The sequence below is a fragment of the Vanellus vanellus genome, assembly GCF_965231255.1.
Source record: "Vanellus vanellus genome assembly, chromosome: 15".
NCBI classification, from domain to species: domain Eukaryota; kingdom Metazoa; phylum Chordata; class Aves; order Charadriiformes; family Charadriidae; genus Vanellus; species Vanellus vanellus.
Window position 1 is genome coordinate 15,221,702 of NC_138920.1, and position 20,909 is coordinate 15,242,610.

Genomic DNA, 20,909 nt, shown 5'->3' on the forward strand with positions numbered 1-20,909 from the left:
AGATGGGAAGGGCCAGCAGGTTATTCTCCATCTCCTCCCGGTACACGGCTGTGCTCGCTCTGATCTAAAGCTTTGCTTGACAGTTACCAAGCCCCAGAGAACATGGTTATTAAACAGTGGGGTTTGTCACATCCCGGGAAGGTTATCACGCTGTCTGCGATGCTTGTGTACATAACACCCCTGCAAGGAAGCCATCAGCGTTTTGCCAAAAGCAGCGACAGTCCAAATGGTGCTAGACTTTGTTACCTTGTCAACCAACGCAAAATGCAGTTTTGCTCCAGTGGATTTGCATCTTTGGGCATGAGGTGCTGTTTTGCTCTGTGCTGGGGACCCAGAATAACAAGTGACAAAAAGAAACCACAAGCAGACAAATGGGCAAAAATTATCTGGTATTTCTGAGCATTTCAATACATTATTTCTTTTTCTTACACGTCTGTCAGTCAGCCTGTACCTCTGGCTGTGTCTTTGTCTTGCTGCAGGACGTGCAATGTGAGTTTGAACACTGCAATTGTCCAGTGCTGAAAAACAGACGGATGACTCATCTGAACACAGGCTGGTTTGGTGGCTTTAGTGTTTGATTGACTTGTCCATATAGAAATGACGGGACATTAAAAAAGCACAAACAACACATGCGGTGTGCAGCTTGCTGCTTCTCCTGCAGCGCGTGGAGCTTTCACCCAGAGATTTCCAGGGCAAAGCAATGTCTTCAGCTGCCTCTGAACCAGCCGTCACGGGATGAAATCTGTGTGGGGAAAGAAGATGAGGCCACTGAGCAAATGAATGAATCAGTGTCAAGTACTGAGAAAGAATGGTGTAGAATTAATTCTTTTCCCTTGTAGATCTTTTATTCGGTGCCAGCGATGGTATTAATTTCCCAGGACTTTGTACAGTTGACCCTCCATGAAATGTATACGTAGGAACTGAGATATTGTTCCTCTCTATCCACTATGGAAGCATTGCTGGGGACATTAAGAACTGAAGATACCCCCACAATCACTCTACCTGCTCAACTACTGCTGTATTTATGTATTAATCTATGATGGTTGGCTGAGGAGCAGTCAATTGAACTGCCTTTTATCCATATGAATTCCATGTGAATCATCCTGACGGCTTTGCAAAGGAGGCTGTTGCAGGACTGACAGTGCCTGAAGGATGAACAAAGGTTTCTGCCTAGCTTAAGACAAGTAACCAGAGACACCAGCTATAAATCTGCAACTTTTGTACTGAGATAGTTGGGACTTACCTCTTCTACCTGCCCCATAACATCCGGAGATATCACAACCCCCTGGATACCCAGGCTGCCCAGGCTGCCCTCTGACACCGGGAAAGCCTTGAGGACCAGCACTCCCAGGGTAACCCTTCGGACCTGGTTTCCCCAGCACAACTTCTCCTGGTGGGCCTGAAGAAGGAAAAGCACTGTAAGATGTAGCACATCTACTTTAGCCGCTTCAGTGTAATACCTCTTCTATATTTTCCCCATCCTACATGTCGGCTAATATTCTAAGTATTGTTTCCTCATTTGGTGGAAAAATAAGACCTGCTGCATGGAACACCTCTTCTGAATCCCAGTAACTAGAGGGCTTATTCTTGACCTTAAGGGTGCTCAGCTTGGCTGAAAATGAAGCCTAGTTATGAGAATCCAAAGTCCAGCTACGTGTGAATGCAGAAAATCACCTTAACTGCAGGATCCATCCCAGCGTCATTGTTTTTTGTGTTTTTACATCTCAACTCTAAAATTTTAAATACAGAAGAATACGTTTGACCACACTGTCTTGATAGTGCCTGGTTTGGTGCGTCAGTGGCAAACCTCCCACTGATTTCAAGTAACAGGCATCAGGATGGAGGAGTACGCCAAATCCTAACAGATTACTCAAAACCCCCTTGTGTTCCATGAGCAGAATTTTCAGACCTTCTATCCCCTGAGCACCTGGTTTTGCATGCAAAAAGGCAGCAAAACTAAAACTCCTTGGATGTGTCTCAGGTCCTTAAAATACATCATTACCTGGGAATGGGTACCAGAGGGAGGAGACAGCCTGGAGCAGTCCCTGGTGTCCTAGCGGGGATGAACCATCCCGGATGCCGCCAACAGCGCTGCGGCGGGAAGGTCAGTCTGCCCCACCACAGTGGTCTTAAGGCTGAATGACGCTTTGAATCTGGAAGCTGGTGGGCTTCAGCTGGCCCCACCGGGTCAATACAAAGAGGTTGTATTCACTCTACCTGTTCTGCCTCTGGGTCCTTGGATCCCTTCCTCGCCAGCTCCAGACGTCCCTTTTTCTCCTTTGGGCCCCGGGGCACCTAATCGCAGATAAGAGATGAGTGTCACTTCACTGCATTTTTTTATTTCACCCTGATTTAAGTCTCCTGCAGTCTCCTCGCCCGGTTATTAGATATTAAATGGAAGGAGAGTCACAGCCCTTGGCCACACAAAGAAATATCCATTTCTTTCAATTCTGTCTGGGCACCTACTCTCTTTTCCAGAGTAGCCATTTGGATCAACAGGGCTCCAACTAACATTGATTTGTAGCCTGATGCGGGTGAAAATGGAGATTTTTTCCCAGAGAAATTCACAGCACCGGTGTTAGTGCACTGGCCTGAGTGCGAGGTCCACTCCCATGTTCTTCACTTGGATCAGACAAATCACAAAGCTGAACCGTCTCTTCGATTGTTGTTTTCTCGTGAAATTGCTCACGAAACCAGTACATCTCAGTGAAACACAGGCATTTTGTCAAAATACCAGTTTTCAGATTTTTAAGATGACAATATTTTGATCACCCGTGTCCTTAAGATTGTTTTTCAGTGAGATCTGTCTTCTTCCATCTCCTCGCTCGACAGGCTGGAAACATCTGCAGGTTGTTACTTCCCTTTGCTCTTAAGTGACATTTTGATAAGCTCTGAACAGATAAGCTGTGCAGATACCAGATAAGACGGAATAGTGCCAGAGCAAGGAGTTAAAGAGAAGGCGTCTAGTTGCTTAGAGGTGTTAAGACAATCATGAAACCAATGTTTTTCATTTTATTTTGACAGACAATTACTCGAGCCACTGACAAACGTTGTCTGCAAATCCAAGCAAAACGTATTTCCACCATTCACTCATTCATGGGTAATAACTGAAGCCACTTTCTGAAATTACATTAATTTATTTCTTTAGTCATGTGTGAGGCTGTTGTTGGAACTGCTGCTCCAGAAACCTACTTCCACTTTCAGTATTACCACAGTTGCCTCACGCCTTCCTTCACTGTTTTTCAAGACTCATCACTTCTGCCCAGAGGTGATCTCTTCCACCACCACGTGTCCATCCAAATGGCTGTTTCTTTTGCCTTTCTGTAGGGAAAGCCTCCTGCCCTCTAAAATTAAACTCTCCGTCCCCCGAAGCCTACACACGGTATCAAACTGGCCTTCCTCTCAAAGCAGAGCTTGCAAAAAGAATGGGCTGCATCTGCCTTCTCCCCATTCCTTGAACTACCTAACTTGGGTTTCTCTTCCTAGAAGAGAGAAGTCCAAGAGGAAAATAGCAATGAGATGACATGCGATAATATTATGGATTATTTTTACAGTACTGCTTGAGGCGCTACAATGTTTAGTTAAAGTGCCAAAGATATAGTCAAAAATGCTCATGAATGCTTCTGTCCATACCTCGTTCTCCAGGATACCCATCTTTGCCTGGCTGTCCAGGGATGCCATTTTCTCCTCTTTCTCCGTTGCTCCCAGGGGGACCTGGAGGACCTGGTGGTCCTGGTTCTCCTGGTTTTAACCTTTCTTCCCAAACAGGAACTGGCTTCCTTGCATGTTCATGAATGAATGAGTCAAATTTCAACACATGAGCTGAGAAGGGAAGACAGAAAACGAATGTTTCCTTGGCTGGGAAATTCAGAAAAGAGACAAACCTAGGGGATGTTATCTAAAAAGGTACTCAAAACTGTCAGCTAGTGCTAAAAGGCTGCCAGGCCAAACTGAGAAGGCCAGAAGCTGAAGAGGAAAATGGGCAGCTGAGTCATGACTTTGCTGCCTGACCTTGGGCAATCCTCTGCTTCTCTCCGTGCATCACAGCACAGGGGATTTACCAAAAATGCCTCGTCGCACGAGGAATCGGCACAAATCACTGAAAGAATAATTTTCCATTTGAGAAATGAGGGAGCCTTTGCAAAGTGCCAAAGGGTTTTCCAAACAAATATTTCAGGGGTCTCTGTGCTAATGCCACCCAATAAAACCAACGTAGCACCGAGCGCCTGTGATGGGGCATTTGCTACGCGTGGTGCTTGGCATGGCAGAGGGTGGAGGAGCTCCCCAGGTGACTACAGCTTCCTGCTGTCTCCTCTCTGGTTTTGTTCACCACTGCTGGAGAGACGGGAACACGTTTGGGAGCTGGGCTGGTGGTACTCACTCTGAATCATCCGCTCACAAGCCTGGCTAACGAGCTGGTAAATTGTGGCCAAGGACTGTGGTTCCCCCTAAAGTGAAACAATTTTTTTTATTAAAAAAAAAAGGAAGTATTACTATCTTTAAAAAAGGTTCGATATCATAATGCTTGATAGCTTCTGTCCGTTCTTTTTCTCAGCTTGAGTTTCAGAGATATTAATTACTGTGAAATGTGGCTTTATTTATTTATCACAAAGCTCTGAAGCCATAAAATTGAAATTGGGAAACATCAATAATTGGTTTTCTTCTGCACATCAAAAAGCCCAGACCGAATCTCAATAATTACCGAAGCTGCCAAAAAAGGGAAAGTAAATGTCACTTTCAAACTTTATCAAAAAATATGCTAAGCCCATAAGTCAATGTTCTGTGATATGTAAAACATTTAATACGATCAGATATTACAACATCCTATCTTTGTCTAAATCTTTTATGAATATTGATTCTTACTGTTACTGTATTCTGAATAAATCATATCTGAGGGGTTCTTTAGAAAGTTTTACTAAAGTGGGAGAAGTGATTAAAATGCAAAAAGCCACTTAAAAATAAACACTGACTCTGTCTGTGAAAATTCATCACTAACGCACTGCATACTTCCAAAAACGTTTATAGAATATACATCTCTGTCTGGATCACTGTGCAGATTACCCAGATTTAAACAAAAGCTTGGCACAACACCCAAGGGAGGGAAAAAGGAAAATTCCAGTGCAAAAAAAAGTATAGAAAATGAAAAGCTGGTGGGAACGGAAGCGAACGGTGTTAAAAATTTTAATACTGAAGCATTAACTTGAGACAAAAGCAGTCTGTGAAATGCAGCTCACTCCCGTCTGAAGCCTAATTCACATAAATCATTCTTGGCAATGAGACTCAGACTCATAAAAGGACACGGGATTTCTTTTTATCCAGAATTCAGGATAAGAAAAACTTCCTCTCACAATAAAATAGCCTTCAAAGGTGGGGTAGATCTCCTGACATCGAATGCTCTGTGCTGGGGCATGCCAGACGCCTAGTACAAACCAGTCCCCTCTTACACAATACGTTGAAAAAGAGCAACTCAGTCAAGTCAAGTGGTTTTGCCTTTTCCTTCTCAGCAAATAAGGGATTTTCAGGTGGCATTTCTTCTTCACTACTGCAGTTGATACTAGGGAGCTCCTGGCTGCTGCAGGATTATTTATATCCCGGTGCAGGCGAATGGAAAGGCAACAAGCTATAGGTACGTGAAGTTATTCAACACTAGGAAGGTTTATATGTGTAAGCATAGCTTGCAAAGCATGTTACCGCATCCACTCTTTTGGGTGTAGGACACAGGGACAGTGTTGCTGCCTAGCACCACAAAAACTCACTTTCTCTCCTCTTTCTCCTTTTGGACCCGGCAGCCCCTGCAAGGAAAGAAAAGGAACAATAAAAGTCTAGGGAAAGGAAGAGGAGAAGAAAACAACAACAACGAAAAATGGGGACGTGGGTTAGCTTAGTGGGACACGGAGCACAGAGTTTATTTTTCCCACTCATCATTTCCTTGACCTCATGACAGTGACTAGAAGAGCTTTGAGCTCATAGGAATATTTTGTCTTCTTTTCCAAGAATAATAAAGCAGCAGCTGGAGCAGTGGCATAAAGCACCATCAATAGGGATGCAGAAATTCCTCAGATACAATCTTAGAACAGATTTCCCGACACAGCAGGTGGGTTTTAACATCTGAGAAGTAGAAATAACTGTGGCATCTAGACCTGCGGTTGCCCCTACAAGCCCACTGCTGGCTACTCCAGCTCAGGACTGACTCTTGCGTTATTCCAGAATCTGACACCAGAAGTTTGTTTGGATGTTGGATTTTGTGTAGCTTGTGAATCTATAGAGAGCAAAGAGAGGTGGGGTTTGTTAAACACTTTGTCAACAGTTAAGTAGCCTGGGCTCTGTACATCCAGACATCTTAACAAGGACAAATGTGAATTAAAACTATTCTTTAGACTCTGAAGGAGAACTGCTGTGGGAACAACTTGTTTCCACTCAATTATTTCATGACTTGGCCTTCTTTGAGACGCAAAAGCAGAAACTTACTGTTGGCCCAACATCACCTGGAGGTCCCTTCTCTCCACTGCTGCCTCGGGAGCCTGTCACTCCTTGGAAACCCTGCAGACATTAATTACAAGACACAGATAAAAGTCCAGCTACTTCCTAACATTATTCTTTTTCTGTGCAAGGTTGACATCTCCCTACAGCTCCCGGGGCACCAGCAGCTTGAGTTTAGAGGACTCTAGCAAGGGCATTGTAGCCTTAAGGTTTATGTCAGTACCTCGTCCAGCCACGAGTCCAATGTTAAGAGTACATCATGTGTGAGTCATGTTCACATCATTTCCTATTACTATCTCAATTATGGTCAAGCCAGCAAAGCTGAGGTTTGCCAACAAGCTGCAATGTGTTTTTCACCCTACAGCCTTTAGATCCTTCATTATCTATTCAGACTTAGACACAGCCTAGAGCACAACCCTTTTCTTCCGCCTCCTAATACCACTCTGTTCTTTTCTTTTTCCTTTAAGACCTGTGTTTGTCTCTAATACATTATAACAGTAACAGCAGCTTAGAGAGCGGGAAGTGCCTTCTTTGGTCATCTCCTCTTTGTGAAGTTTCTGTGCCCTTTGGAGCCATAAAGGGAACAAAAAAATAAGCCAAAAACAACCAGTAAAAATACTTTCTTTTATAATTTTCCAGCTATTACGTTTAAGCTCAGTAGAGATTAGCGACTCCTCTGATCAGTGAAAATGAAAGAAGTCTTCACGGCAGCACCAGAACAGCTTTCAGAGCTTGCTCTGAAGGCTACAGTGCTTCCTCGTATTTGGAAAGCTGAAGTTCAACCCTGCTGGCCTCACATCTTCCCCGGGACGAGCAAGTCGAAGTTATGAGCTGAATTCAATCTTAGCTCCCACAAATACCTGACTTCACCACAACTACTGTGGTGTCTAATGCAAAGACAGCATTGAGCAATCTCCATCTTACAGTATTCAGGAATGCCAAATTCCTCATAATTCAGCAGTAACTATCTGGTCCACCACCCATCATCTAAACCCAAATTTGGTTCAGTTTCCCACGTAAAGTGAAGGGCACCTGTTTCACAGAACTTGAAAGGGCTGTGGTACCTTCAAATTAGCAGATGGATGTAAATGAACAGATCTTCTTAAGGTTCTGCTATCCTGGGCACAACAGAGTGTAAATACACCTATCTACATACAGCCCTGGCGGCAGATATTGGAAACGGGGGGGGGGGGGGGGGGGAATCCTTTCACACCTGCCTGCATCCTCCAGCTCCTGCTGATTTCAGTCTAACGAGCCCATATACCTCAAACTCAACCAACAGCTGAAAAACAGTGGCACCAGGAAAGCAAAAATGGCAAAAGCATCTCCTTGCTGGGTGAAAGCTTCTCCAGAACTTGCCAGAAGAAGTCAAGGTTTTTCTTCTTAACATTGACAATGGCAGGGAAAGCGGACATCAGCACAATGTGCCAGGTATTCCCCGGGATGCCCTAGAAGGGGTTTTGCCCTGGCCCCTCTGGGTGACAGCCGCTCAGCAGAAACCCCCAGCCCCTGCTGGTGCGGAGATTTCGATATGCGTCACTCATAGTGAGTACTCACCCTTGGTCCAGGAGGTCCTGGAGGCCCAGCTGTGCCTTCTAGTCCCCTCACCCCCTGCAAAGCCAAATCCGGTCATTTATTAACGAGAGGATTCAAAGAGACCTAGTAAGCAGTGAGGTGGGTTTTCCATCTGCTGGTTTTAACGGGAGCTTGCTAGGAATGGGCAAAAAATGCATCTGCCACACAGGCAAGAAGGGTGACACCTGGTCGAATTTGGCCAAACCTGAGATCATCCCTTTTTTTTTTTTCCCCCTCAATCCCTCTGGCTTTGTGAAAAGACCATTCACTTATGTACTGAGTGCATTAGGAGAGCTGGATGTTTTGGGTCTCTGCTCATAAGCTCACAGCAGGATTTTAGGCACCCATGCATGGAAACTCAGAGGTGAGGTATTTTACCTTTGCACCTTGAAGACCATCCCTGCCTGGAGCTCCCTGCACACCAGGAATGCCCTGTAAATCAGAATTGCTGTGTAAAGTTGGCATTTGATTATCATTGCCTAATTCATCTTGTAACAGGGACATAAGAAAAAGATGGAAGAAGACAGAGAGTTATTCATTAAACAGAACAATCACTGTTATCCCACCTCTAGTTCCATTATATCTAGCTTCCAGATAGGTCTTTCTTTCTGGCACCAACTGACTCAGTTTCCCTTGGGAAAGTGATGATACTCCAAAATTAAAGACATTTTCCAAGCAGACAACAGTAACAACTCTACAGCTTTTCAGTCCTGCTTAAAGTAGTTACTGGGGAAAATGGGCAAATCTTTGAGACAATTAGAAGGAATGGTGTCTACCATTACCTGCATGCCAGGACTTCCAGTGTCTCCTTTCTCTCCTTTAATTCCTGGTGGTCCCTTGGGTTAAAACAGAAGGACGTAGTCAGGCACGCTGCAGCATCCTCTAAGGCACACAGCATCCTGCTGCTCCACATCTGCGTCCCCGGTTGCTCCTGCTCTCTACAGTGCTACAGGGTACCTTACAGCCACAGCATGTCCATGGGGATTCTGTTGTCCCAGACATACACACAGCAGCCTCCACCTCCACTCCTTGCCAAGCAATGCTGATCATGGCAAAGAAAAATGCCTGAATACTCCCCTGGGCTGTTTTCATTAAAGGCACATTAGGGAGAGTCTGGACAAAGGCAGTCTTTTGCCAGAATGACTAAGTGCAGGGCCTCGTCAGAATGAAAAAAAGTTCCTCTGTCTCTAGTGCAGCTGTCCAGCTGTTAGCAAGGATGATGTAAATACATAGATCACATTTGGGGGGCTTTATTGAGGCACCCATTTCTGAGACATGTTCTAGCTGCAAGTGACAAAAAAGGTAGTTGAAGAGGTCACATACCACAGGACCCTGAACTGTGATTCCTTGGGAACCTGGAGAGCCTTGCTGACCACTAGGACCCTCTGGCCCTACTTGTCCAGGTGGGCCTGGTTCACCCTAAAGCCAAAGACATGAAATCAAACATAAGGAAAGGAAGCATTTAGCGCCTGCTGTCCACGTGGGCTGCACTGCACGACCTGGGTCAGCGTGAACCGTCTACAACATTCAAGATGAAGTCAGGACAGCGAAGGGATCTCCAGTAACCTCAGCTGCCTTTGCCTTTTAGGTCCAAGGTTTTGGGGCATCTTTCATGAAAAGCACGATTCCCCTTCCCAAGCAGCGGGTCATTCCTGTTATTCAAGGTGGCCAGAGAGCAAAGGGAAATGTTCCTTAACCCATGGATGAGATCTGCATTGATTCTTATTCCTTCCCCAAGATCTTTCCCCTTTAACCATGCTGCTTTCCCAGATGTTATCCCAAAGAAGGGGACCAATGGGCTGGTCTGGCTCTGCCCTGTGTTGATTGGTGGAGCAGTCAACACTTGCACCAGGGCTTGCTCCAGTCCCCAGGGTTTGGGGATTCAGACCCATTCATTCCCTAGGCTCACCTTGGGGCTGCTGCTGAAGGCTTTGTGCGGGTCTTGCTCTGCTTCGCTCCTCACGCTGCTCTTCCCCAGAGCAGTCCCAATCTGCCTGGTTTGGAGGCTTGGCAGCCAGAACAAGCCCAGCACAAAGGCTGACCGTTTCCCAGCAAGGTGGCTTTCAGAGAACATTGCTGACCACATTCGTTGCATTAATTCAGCGCAATCAGGCTTATCATCTCAATTTCCGAAGCCCAACAGAGCATTTAATTAAGAATAAGTGATCCCTTCCTCCTCAATGTGTCGGTCCTTTAGGCTCTGCTTGGGCTCTGCTTGGTGCAGTGAGACAGTCCCCAGCCTACGGAGTCCAGCTCAGGCCAGGAATGAACACGTCCAGCTGCACTGAGGACTCCGCACTCCTGCATCATGCCTCCAACACAGCCTGAAGCAAACAAAGCCGGTGGTAGGGCTACATATCAAGACTCACCTTGGGTCCTGGTTCCCCCTGCTCTCCTTGCGGTCCTCTCCTCCCAGGGCTGCCCTGCCAGTAGGACACAAAAGTACTGTTATGAAGACCATAATCTTCCTTGCAGTGGAACCAGGAGCCTAGGGGACAGGAGTTGGTGCGCTTTGCTGCGCACAGTGAAAGATGTTTCCTGCCCCAGAGAGCTCACAGCAAATGGAGACAAGAGGAAAATGAAACAAGTCATCCAGCAAACGTGGAAGAGGGGAGAAGAGAGGAACAGCACAGCCCCTCCGTGGCAGGCGGTGGGTGCGCTCACCGCCAGCAGGAAGACATGAACTTTCAACCTGTTCCACCTCCTCCCTCCAACTCCCCCAGCAAACCCAGGCTGAGACAACGTCATATATGAACATGGGAACGTGCTTGAGAAGAAAAAGCGGAGGTGCTCACATCTACAACCCTTTGGGACTAACTTGTTTTTTATGATACCATCCCGAGAGAACAGACACATGCTGAGACTGGGGACAGCAACCAGCTCTGGGGAGACCTGGCTTAGCTCTGCATCTTCATAACTGCTGGATGGAGAGATAAAACCAATCTTCTGGCATGAACCAGTATCATGTGAACATTTGACAGCCTAATCTGAAAGTTTCTATTCTTGAATCTAAAAAAACCCAATAGATTTCAGTTAAGAAGCACGGGCAGGGAGCTTTGGGAAAGGTGCTTTCAGAAGAGCCCAGAAGCTCATTTCAGAAGTCAGCTGGACCTGCTCAAAAACACTCATTAAGGACAGCGATAAACACAAGGTGGGACATAGTCTTGTGAACTGAAATTTTAAAAATAGCAACGAGTGCTCTTGTAACTGCAGCAAATTACCAAGGGTTTAGTGGTGTGAGGATAAGGTTATGTGTCAAAACCGTATTTTCTCTAATGCTTAAGAGTCCTGCTCTTTAAAGAGTTGTACTGCGGAGATGTTTAAACCACAGGGCAATGCAAGCTGGTAATTATGCACTTAGGATATTGAAGCAAACTGTGATAGTGGAGTGCGCTATGTAATTAAACTTCCACTGGAATGAGCGCGTAATTACTCTGCAATGAGGCGCTGTTCCTTGCAAAGGGTGGAACCGAATTCACAGTTAAACCCCAGTAACGCAAGGGGTGATCTGAAACCTTTTCACTTGAGCAAGGAGGCCAATGGCTTTTTAATGGTTATTTTCCAGGAGTAAAGCTCCCGGAGTAGTTGAAATGGGGTGCTCTGGACACGTCGTCAGGTTCCGGATGCCTTGTGCAAATAAAACATTTTTCCCCATATTTCCAAAATGCAAACGTTTTGCTAGCTGCTTCCTAGTGCTTAACTGGAATATTCCCTTCTGCAATTTAAGCCCACAGTGACTCTCCTGCGTCCATAATGGATAGGACAAAATATTGCATTTGCCCTTTATCCCTGAGCACGTTACATAGTAATGACTGTTATCACTTCCCTCCCGTTTCCTTCAGGGTTTTCTTGCAGGTCACCTTCACTGTAAAGAGAAAGCTTTGGGGACAGTCAGAATCGCAGTCTCCTCCTTCTTACACTGCCCACCCACACAGACAGTTATATGGCCCCCACTTAACACAGAAACCAGATAGGAAGGTTTTGTGGCAGTTTGGTTTTTTTTTCCATTTACAAAGAGTTTCACAGCCTCTGATCCATGAAATCTCTGCGGGCAACAAGGGTGACCCGTCCTCCCCTCCTAAGAGGATTAACATGGCACCAGAACTGCTCAGTCTGTTCCCAGCTGCAGCTGTTGCGGTGCCAACTCGCCATCTCCCCATTTCATCAACATCTGAAACCTCAAGGATACCTCTCAGCCTTGCCCTGGCACGAGGAGGGCATCAAAGCTCCCTGAGATAGGATGAAAGGAAACAGCCTCAAGTTGTGCCAGGGGAGGTTTAGGATGGATATTAGGAAAAATGTCTTCACCAAAAGGGTTATCAAACACTGGCACAGACTGCCCAGGGAAGGGGTGGAATCACCATCCCTGGAGGTATTCAAAAGATGGGAGACGTGGTGCTGAGGGACGTGGTTCAGTGGTGGTCTTGGCAGTGTTGGGTCAATGGTTGGACTCAATGATCTTAAAGGTCGCTTCCAACCTAGATGATTCTATGATTTTGAAACCTCGTGGAGCCCCAGCAGCGTTATCCTCATGCCTGGCATGCCCAAACAGCATGAAGCAACACCAGTGCGTGCAATATACTGTGTGGAAGAGTGAACTTACAGGGGGCCCTGGAGGTCCTGGCAAGCCCGGGCGGCCAGAAGTACAAGAGCAGGCAGGAGCTAAGGAAGGGCAGGTCTCCTCGTCCCTCTGAAATGAAAGCAATCCAAAGTGGCATGAGCAGCTGCGTAGCAAGAGCGGGATGGATCACAGGTAACATTCTTTATTTTTCTGTCAAAAAACAAGTTTAGACAAAAAATATGAACCAGCCCTGCCTGAAATTTGTGTAACACAAGCTGGAAGATAATTTTCGCCTTGCCAAGTATTTTTACACCCGACAATTGAGAAGAAAACTTGAAAGGGAAAGGAGGGGGATGTTGTGACTCAGGGCTGAGGTGGCAGCAAAGCCGTAGGACTGTCAGGGCTGCTGTCACAGATCAGTTCATGACAGGAGGGGTATACGCTGCACCGGGATTTGGAGATTTCTTTCCTTTTGAAGCAAACTCAGTTTTGTTCACTTCACTAACAAACACACAGATATTATTCCCAAGAGAAAAGGAAAAAAAAAAATGGTTTCCATCTTGAGTTTATCAAAACCATTTGCGGTGACATTTCAGTGCCACGGACTTGTTCCATCACCCCCAGCTTCATGTCAATTAGCAGAGTGGTCCCTCTTGTCTTACCAGCGCGGGGAGATCACAGCATTTGTCTTCCTCTGCCCCTACGCTGCTGCACACGATCTGCAAAGACTGCAGCTGGAACTGTGGAAAAAAGAGGGTTTGACAAGAAAGTAGCATTAGCACACACGGTTCATCACCAAATCTCATGACATTCGAGTGCTAAAAATAATCTTCAGTAATGATTTGACAGGACTCCTCCATGTGGTCCCAACTATAATTGTCCCCCAAAAAGCCACAACATGATAAAAACCCCTGGCCATCGAGGGTTTGACAAGCCCTCAGGTCTCTGTGTCTTGCTAAGCACCTCAACAAGCAGCTTCACACCAGCGAAAGCCAAGCGTCCAATTTACTCACAGTCCTGCAACAGCGGGCAGGACCTCAAGTAATTGGGCTTCAGCATCACCAAAATGTGAAAGCAAACTTTGCTTTGCCCCCCTTAGGGGCACAGAGATAAGAGTAAACGTGGCAGAGCATTTCCCAGGGCAGATGTGGTCCCCTCCCAAGAACCCCCAACCTGTCTCTCTCACCACATCCTTCACAACTGCCACATCTTCCCGTTCCGATGAACAAAGGAGCAGACGCTGCACAAAGCCAAACCAAAATAATGAGGCAGAGATATTTTTTTGCTTTCCTTGACACCGTTTCTCATCTTTTTTTTCCCTTCCTCTCCATGCATTTGACAATGAGCGAGCTGCACAGCCCAGGGAGTGGGACATGCAGCACACAGATATAGATGAGCCCCGTAGATCAAGCGGCATTTAAAGTTATGTTAAATTAAATAAGGTTCCACGATAACCAGTGATGAGACACTCTGTCTTCTCGAGGGCAGCAGAGCTGTGGAAGACGTGAAGCTTTGCTGGGCTTGAAAGGCAACGGGAGTAGGGACAGCACGAAGCTGTTCGGTACTCAGCTGGATCTGGCTGGCAGGGAGAATTTGGGAGGAACAGGCAAAGCACAGATTCCTGCCTTGTTGGCCACAGGCTTGCGATCAAATTGCCACAGAATGTATTTAGGAAATAAGTAAATACCGCCTGAGTAGCACTGTCCCCTGGTTTGATATACAGCTGACCCCATATCTTACAGGCAATTCCGATGTCCGCTTTTTCCCTGGTATATCCCAGACCTCTGCTTCTCTCTTTGCAGCTGGGGAGGCTTATGGGACAAACTGTTTTTACTGCACGGATTTGGGGCAAGGGAAGTTGTAAATCAGCTGTTTTCCCCTGGACTGCTAGATCTAAAAGCAGAGCCGAGGAGTAAAAGCTTTGCGTAAGTCGTGAATGATTTTCTACAGTCCCAATAGCATATTGGGAGGGATGAACTCCCCCCTTATTCTGCACATTTTTAACAACACTCCTGTTTTGTGGAGTAAGTCTGGCAACAGACTGCCAGGCGATGGCATACACGGGTGGTTTTGCCCTTAGGACGGTGCATGGGGCTGTCACAGGACTTGACGCCGAGCCCGCACTTGCCCTTATTCTTTCCTCTTGCAGGGAGCGGGCTCTCCGCCGCGCTGTGCCATGCAGTGAGGACATACCCGCAGGCTGGCACCGAGTGTTTGGGTTGGTTTTTTTTTTTTCAAGTAGCAGCTGGCAAAGAGCCTCTATACTGAAGACTCTCTTCCTCTCGTTTGCGTGCAGACAGGTGAGCCCAAATGCGCTGGAGACTGAGGTGCAGCGAACCCTGTTCCCGTCAGTCACCGGCGTTTCCCGATATCCCGCCGTGGGGGCTGATGCGCTCAACATTCCCTGGCAGATGCAATTCCCAAACCCCCCCCATCTGTTTCAGCATCTTAGCGCAGGAGCTGTGCTTCCCTGGTCCCCAGAGGATGCAGCCAGCTGAAGGCACCTCCGGGACAGGCACACGCTGCCGCCCCTGATCACAGACCTCAAGCAGAGGTGGGAGGCGAGGGGGAGAAACACCGCGCTGGGAAAGCTCATTAAAATCGCAGAGATCAGCGGGATCAGGACACGGTCGTGCGTCACAGCAGCGTTTGGAGGCACTCGGAGCAAGAATGATGCGAGATGGCACTCCTCTCCATCTGCCCACCCCAGCCAGCTCCAAATTGAAGCCTCCCCGCTCTCCGACAGCACGCCCCACTGGGCACTCACCGGCGCAGACCCGCTCCTGGGTCCTCTGGTCCTTGTCACTTTTCCCAGCATGATGAAGCCAGCGGTGGAGATGCTGCCGAGGGTGTTGATAGGTTTCTCTGCTATTTTCTTACAGTCCAGATAGAGTGTGATCTTGAAGTGGCTCACGGCCAGGCGCACCTGGGCGGCAGGCGGAAAGAGGCGGGTTGGAGCCCCGCGATGAGATGGGGGGGTCTTTTAAAGACAGTAATGCCTTCTGCCCAGTTCCCAGACTGCTGCTGTTGCTAGCGGTGCGGTTTTAATGAGCGAGTGGATCAAGGGGGCTCAGGAACAAGTTGCAGTATATGCTGTGTCTGCTGTGCAGCACTGCACTTTTCCCTGATGTTCCCCTCACCTCTCCTTTGGAGAAGCCTTTCTGGAGTTGTATTAAATAATTCAGTTTTCAGAACTAGCTGAATAATGAAGCTGCCTACAGATACTGATGGGAACTGCTCATTGCTCATTTGGGTGGAATGCCTTTGCTCTGAGGACATAGATGGCCAAAAACCTCTGCTACGAGTGATAAGGTGGCTTTCTTGTAAGGCTAGATTTTTTTTACCTTCCTTTCAGCACTAAATGGTCACCAAAATCCCAAACTAAAAAAAAAATGTTTGATTTTTCAATATTTCCTGATTATGAAGACCTAAAAACCTCTCAGCTTTGGAGTTTCTAGGGGGAAGGGAAAAAAATCAATAGGTGGAAATCATATTTTGAACATGGGATGACCCTTAATTCTTTACAATCATAAACTTCAGCATATCAATAAGTTTGCCAGTTCCCTAGCAATCTGAATGCAAAGCAGTTGTACAATCACTCTTTGCTTTGAACAATACACATTGATGGCATTATACTCTTAGACTGGAGCAAGATCATGAGCCACATTTCTCCCTCTCGTGATAAGGACCTTATGAAAGCTCCCATAGAATATCTTCTTCACTTCCTGCTGGTCAAAGGAGACTTCCTGTAAATCAGCCTTGTAGTCGTGATTGAAATAGGTCAAGGATTTCTTACTGGCTACGGGGAAAATAGGACAAATAACAGCTTAGAATTAAAAGAGAAATTGGTTTCACCCACATACTGAACAGTAGTAAATAAATAGTCTTAAATATGGTGAAAGACTTCGTATGTTATAATGAAATACATCTGAACAGTGGAAAAGAAAATATGTAAAAATAAAGAATATGATACAAGTAGAATAAAAACGGAAGTATGTCTTTTAATTGTGCTAGGAAACATTTAAAATGCAAGGCTGGCCACAACAACAAAGCTTCCCCACAACTGCCACTGTATAACAAGAACATTAAAACATTAAAAATTTCCAAGTGAGTAGTAAAATGAGTTCTGCTGCTCACCGAAATGTATGCAAATACCTGAATTTAATGTATTTAATAAGGAACCTTACGGTCAAGGTTAACACCAAGGAGGGGCTGGAAGTCCTCGTCTGTTATTTGCCACACAGCGAAGGGCTCCTTGGGGGTCTCGGGCAGGAGGCGCAGGAGGATGCTGATGGTGTGCTCGGCTGGCATGGTAAAGAGGTGGACATCGCTGGAACGAGACAAGCCGAGCCCGCGTTGGTGTCTTAAAACAGCAAGACCCAGCAGGCAACATCCTACAGACAGGGCTCCCCCGTCGCGTTTCTCCAGGGCAGCCTGGAGAAGCTTCACCCCAGGGAGCTGAACACGAAACACCAGGAGAGAGCCTGAGCCCTGTTTTGTGCATCACTCTCAGGCTGTTGAAGCCTGTGCTGAGTGATGAGCCCCCGAGGGCCTTCCCCTCGTGCCAGGGGGGGCAGTCGGTGTCAGTCCGTCAGGGCAAGAGACGCCTTGGGGAACGCCAAGACACAGCGAGTGCAGCCTTAACGCTTTTCAAAATAGAGCCCAGCTGTAGCTGACAAAACAGCCCTGCCAGGCTCCAAAACACTCCCCCAAGTCTCCTCTTCAAGAAGGAGGAAGGGTCATCATGCAGCATGGGATAAATGTTTAAGCCTTGGCAGAAATTAGCCTCAGTGTCCTTCAGGGATAAGCACAGAGCCCACAGAAGTGCCCCCTCCGGGTCCCCGGGTCCCAGCTGCAAAATTTGGGCTCAGAGCTGGCGCCCGTGGCCACGCAGCGATGCCCGTCAGGGACGGCACCACCCAGCTCCTTCTGCAGGCGCTGCCAAAGCCGTCAGGGCACGCCGGGCAGCAGCGGTGGCGAGAGGACAGAAGGCAACGAGGAAGGTCAAATTGGTTATGCCTGAAATACATCTGTAATCTGAAACAGGACACATTTGCATGGGCATACACACAACTCATCAAGTATCTTTTCAGGACTGATTCATAAGTAATGTCAAGTTCTCTCTGTTTCTGAAGGAATAATGTCCTTGAAAGGCATATGGACCAGCTGAACAAAGGGATTTGCCCATAATTTTCTGAGTATTTAGACCAAAGGGTTCTCTGAATCTCCCCCACTCTGTTTACTCTAAGAAGCTTTGCTTCTTTAACTAAGATTAAACTGAGCCAGTGCCGCAGTAATTAGGTTTTAAACAAAGTAGTGCCGAATGTCAGAAGTCAGATCACTCCTGATTTATAATCATAAAAAATAAGTGAGGTCATGGGAGCTGCCTGGCCCGCTTGGGACCCTGCGGAGAAGCCTCATACGCAATGAAACAGGGTCAAGTCACAACCCAGAGCCAGTGGTTATTCCCTCTCATCAGTAAGGGCCAAGCTGCAGAGAGCAGCTATGAGACGAATATTTTCTAGAGCAAAGATCTGCCTCCAAACCAGAGATGCTGGGGGAAGGGATTGAAGATGGAAATGTGACCTCAAGCTGCCATCGCCGAAGCGTACGTGGTTGTGGACAGAGTGCGTAAAGAATGGTGCAGTGTCCATACATAACATGATCCTTAGGTCCATCCATAGCAACTGACGCTGCTGGAAAAAAGCATTTTTGTAGAAAGGATAAACCTCACTGGGAAAATGTTTGGCTGCACCAATAATATAATGAATACTCCTATTGTGTCCCCTTAACTTCTGCGTGACATATTCCATACTCATCTTGAGGAAAGTCAGAGGTTAATTTCTTGATACATTAAGAAAAAACACTCTGGCGTTCTTTTCAGTCTACCTATGCTTTGATTTAGCTCATCATCTTTATCATTTCATTTTATGCATTTGCCAGTGGGGCCGCATCACTCATCCACGAATCAGTGATCTCCCTTTGCCGTGAGCATAGCTAGTGTGTATGCACGAGACCGACGATGAGGATGATGCCGGTCACGGCTCTGCTCCCACCTGGTCCGCTGGGTGAGCTGAGTGTCTCTGAACAGGGTGAAGGTACGGGAACCGCTGAATATGAATGGCTCCATAGCTACACCCTTAATGGAGGCGTATTCCTTCTCTACCAAGCCAAAAGCTTCCATCATATCAAATCCTGGAACAGAGAAAGAAAAACAGAAAAATAAGTGGTTAGAAAGGAGTGTAAAAAAGTGTGATTGCAGAGCGGGTAGAATTAGTGTCTAACTAGGGTGGAGAAGGCAATAGAAGAAAGTGCCATAGCAACACGAACGTCAGCAAGTTTGTGCAAACTCACTAGAAACCTGGAGTGTTCTCCACAAGTGGCAGCCAAGGAAAATAGTTTGTGTCTGTACCCACTGCACACATTTGCTGTAATCTTCTCCTCTTGGAGAAGACCAGACTACAGATGGAGACTTTCACAATTGTGTTTTCAAATCTCCAGAATGAAAAACAAATGAGAAAGAAGAACAATTTCTCCTTCTCAAGTTAGATGCAAAAAATGATCTTCAAAAGACATCATGGAATCAGTCCAGTAGTTGCTAGCAGGGTAAGAGAATTACTTCTGCTCTGAAATGCCTTGTATGTAAGAGTCAGAGAAATTAGGAAAGGACTTTAAAATATGAACATTTCCATTTCTCTCTGTTTTCACGAGACACCCAGGGGTGACCTGCCTCGTGTGGTCTACAGATTCTCCCCTGACATCTGCGACATCGCCTCCCTGGCTCGTGCAGCCTCATCTCACTCTCCCAGCTCATCATTAAAGCTCCCAGACATTTTCTCATTTCAGTTTTCTGTTCAGTAAGACAAGATCTTGCAATTGGGATTCTTTTTTTAGTTTATCTGAGTTTGCAGCAGGCTGGGATGAAGGAGATAGCTTGTTCTCTGGCAAATGGAAAGGCTACAACTTCATTACCACACATCCTTTCAGTCTGGATTCCCTCGCCCCTTCACCATGTACAATCTTCTGCAGTTTCTTGGCTTGAGTTTTTAATTCTGCCTGGGGGTTGGTCCAGGGTGCTTTATTTTATTTTTTTTTTTCTTTTTCGTTTTCCAGCAGTTCTAGGGAGTTTGCCAAAGGAAATGACCTACTTGAGAGCCATTTATCTCTGATATGGAGCTTCTGGCACTGGAACTTCCTTTAAAACATGCAGGAAATATTCTAGTGTAAAGGCTGAAAATAAAGCTTGAGTCACAATTATGAACATATTGTAATCTGCTCATATTATTGTCATATTCTGAATCCGCCATGTAATGCTTTCAGCGAGCTGCTAAGGAAATGGCTACTCCTGCCACCTTTGTCAAGGAGGAGAAGGAGAGGCCAACATTTGTTGTGGCTTTACGGTGTGATTGCTTTGGCCTCTGCCTCTGTAGAGAGGACAACAGCGCCGAGAGCCTCCCGGGCAGGGATGCGCATCCCTGCGAGCTGCGAGGGTCAGGGGCAGGAGCGGAGCGGAGCTGAAGTGACTCACTCATGGAGTAACAGAGGAGCTGAGAACTGAAACCAGTTTCTCAGTCTCCCCCATATCACAGAGCCCTCTGGGAAGGAGGTGATATCACTTAGAAAGCAATTAGTTCTGCTTATAAACTAACAAATACATTCGGCAACTCCAGCAGCACGAACGGGGTTACGGCACAGACAGGAGAAACGGGAACTGGCTACCCCAGCGAAGTCCGTACAGCCTGACTGCAGAGAGCTCTTTGGGTATCCATCCCTCCTCTAGAGGATGCCAAGGTGATCTCGGTGGCACACTGAGGTTTTCTTAAGGAGCCTGTATGAGTTAGGAAATGCAATCCCCTTGAAATTCAACAGCTGTTTCAAGCCCAACTTCCTTAAGGCCGGTGAAAATCCCGGCATTAAGCACTAACAGCTGAGAGCGGGAGCTGGAGGAACAGCAGGGGCATACCAATTCAGTGAGTGCAGAATATTCTTCTACCTGATAAAGGATATTTTTCTATTTCAGTTCTCAGACTTCTCCCCTTTCCCTCAGAGCAGGGAAACGATTTCCCCCCTGCTCAGCTCTTGTACGTTTCTCAAACGCCAAGACCAAGCAGTGTTTTGCCCTTCACAGCCCGGCACCGCTGGGGCTTGATATGCCTCGTACCTCGCACGGAGCCTTCGGTGGAGCTGATGGTGGGGCAGGCTGCGGGAAGGGAAGGAAAGAAAAGGGAAAAACTATTAGGGAAAAAAAAGACAGTAGGGGATTATGACTCTATGATTACGGAAGCAGAATGAA

General features: G+C 46.7%; 1 protein-coding gene across 1 annotated transcript in view; it reads right to left on the reverse strand.

Annotated features, from left to right (window-relative positions):
• Positions 1-566: 566 nt before the first annotated feature.
• COL20A1 (collagen type XX alpha 1 chain) overlaps positions 567-20,909 on the reverse strand; it is a gene marked incomplete at its 5' end in the record, with an annotated part of 48,162 nt that continues 27,819 nt past the window's right edge. The window contains 19 exons of the mRNA XM_082491066.1: positions 567-742; positions 1,244-1,399; positions 2,218-2,295; positions 3,634-3,822; positions 4,382-4,448; positions 5,757-5,792; positions 6,469-6,540; positions 8,038-8,091; positions 8,434-8,487; positions 8,838-8,891; positions 9,379-9,474; positions 10,425-10,478; positions 12,659-12,745; positions 13,279-13,356; positions 15,384-15,542; positions 16,306-16,415; positions 16,804-16,946; positions 18,673-18,811; positions 20,778-20,816. Of these exons, the coding sequence (XP_082347192.1) occupies positions 729-742; positions 1,244-1,399; positions 2,218-2,295; positions 3,634-3,822; positions 4,382-4,448; positions 5,757-5,792; positions 6,469-6,540; positions 8,038-8,091; positions 8,434-8,487; positions 8,838-8,891; positions 9,379-9,474; positions 10,425-10,478; positions 12,659-12,745; positions 13,279-13,356; positions 15,384-15,542; positions 16,306-16,415; positions 16,804-16,946; positions 18,673-18,811; positions 20,778-20,816 (1,679 nt within the window). The 3' untranslated portion in view covers positions 567-728. The remainder of the gene's footprint in view (positions 743-1,243; positions 1,400-2,217; positions 2,296-3,633; positions 3,823-4,381; positions 4,449-5,756; positions 5,793-6,468; positions 6,541-8,037; positions 8,092-8,433; positions 8,488-8,837; positions 8,892-9,378; positions 9,475-10,424; positions 10,479-12,658; positions 12,746-13,278; positions 13,357-15,383; positions 15,543-16,305; positions 16,416-16,803; positions 16,947-18,672; positions 18,812-20,777; positions 20,817-20,909) is intronic.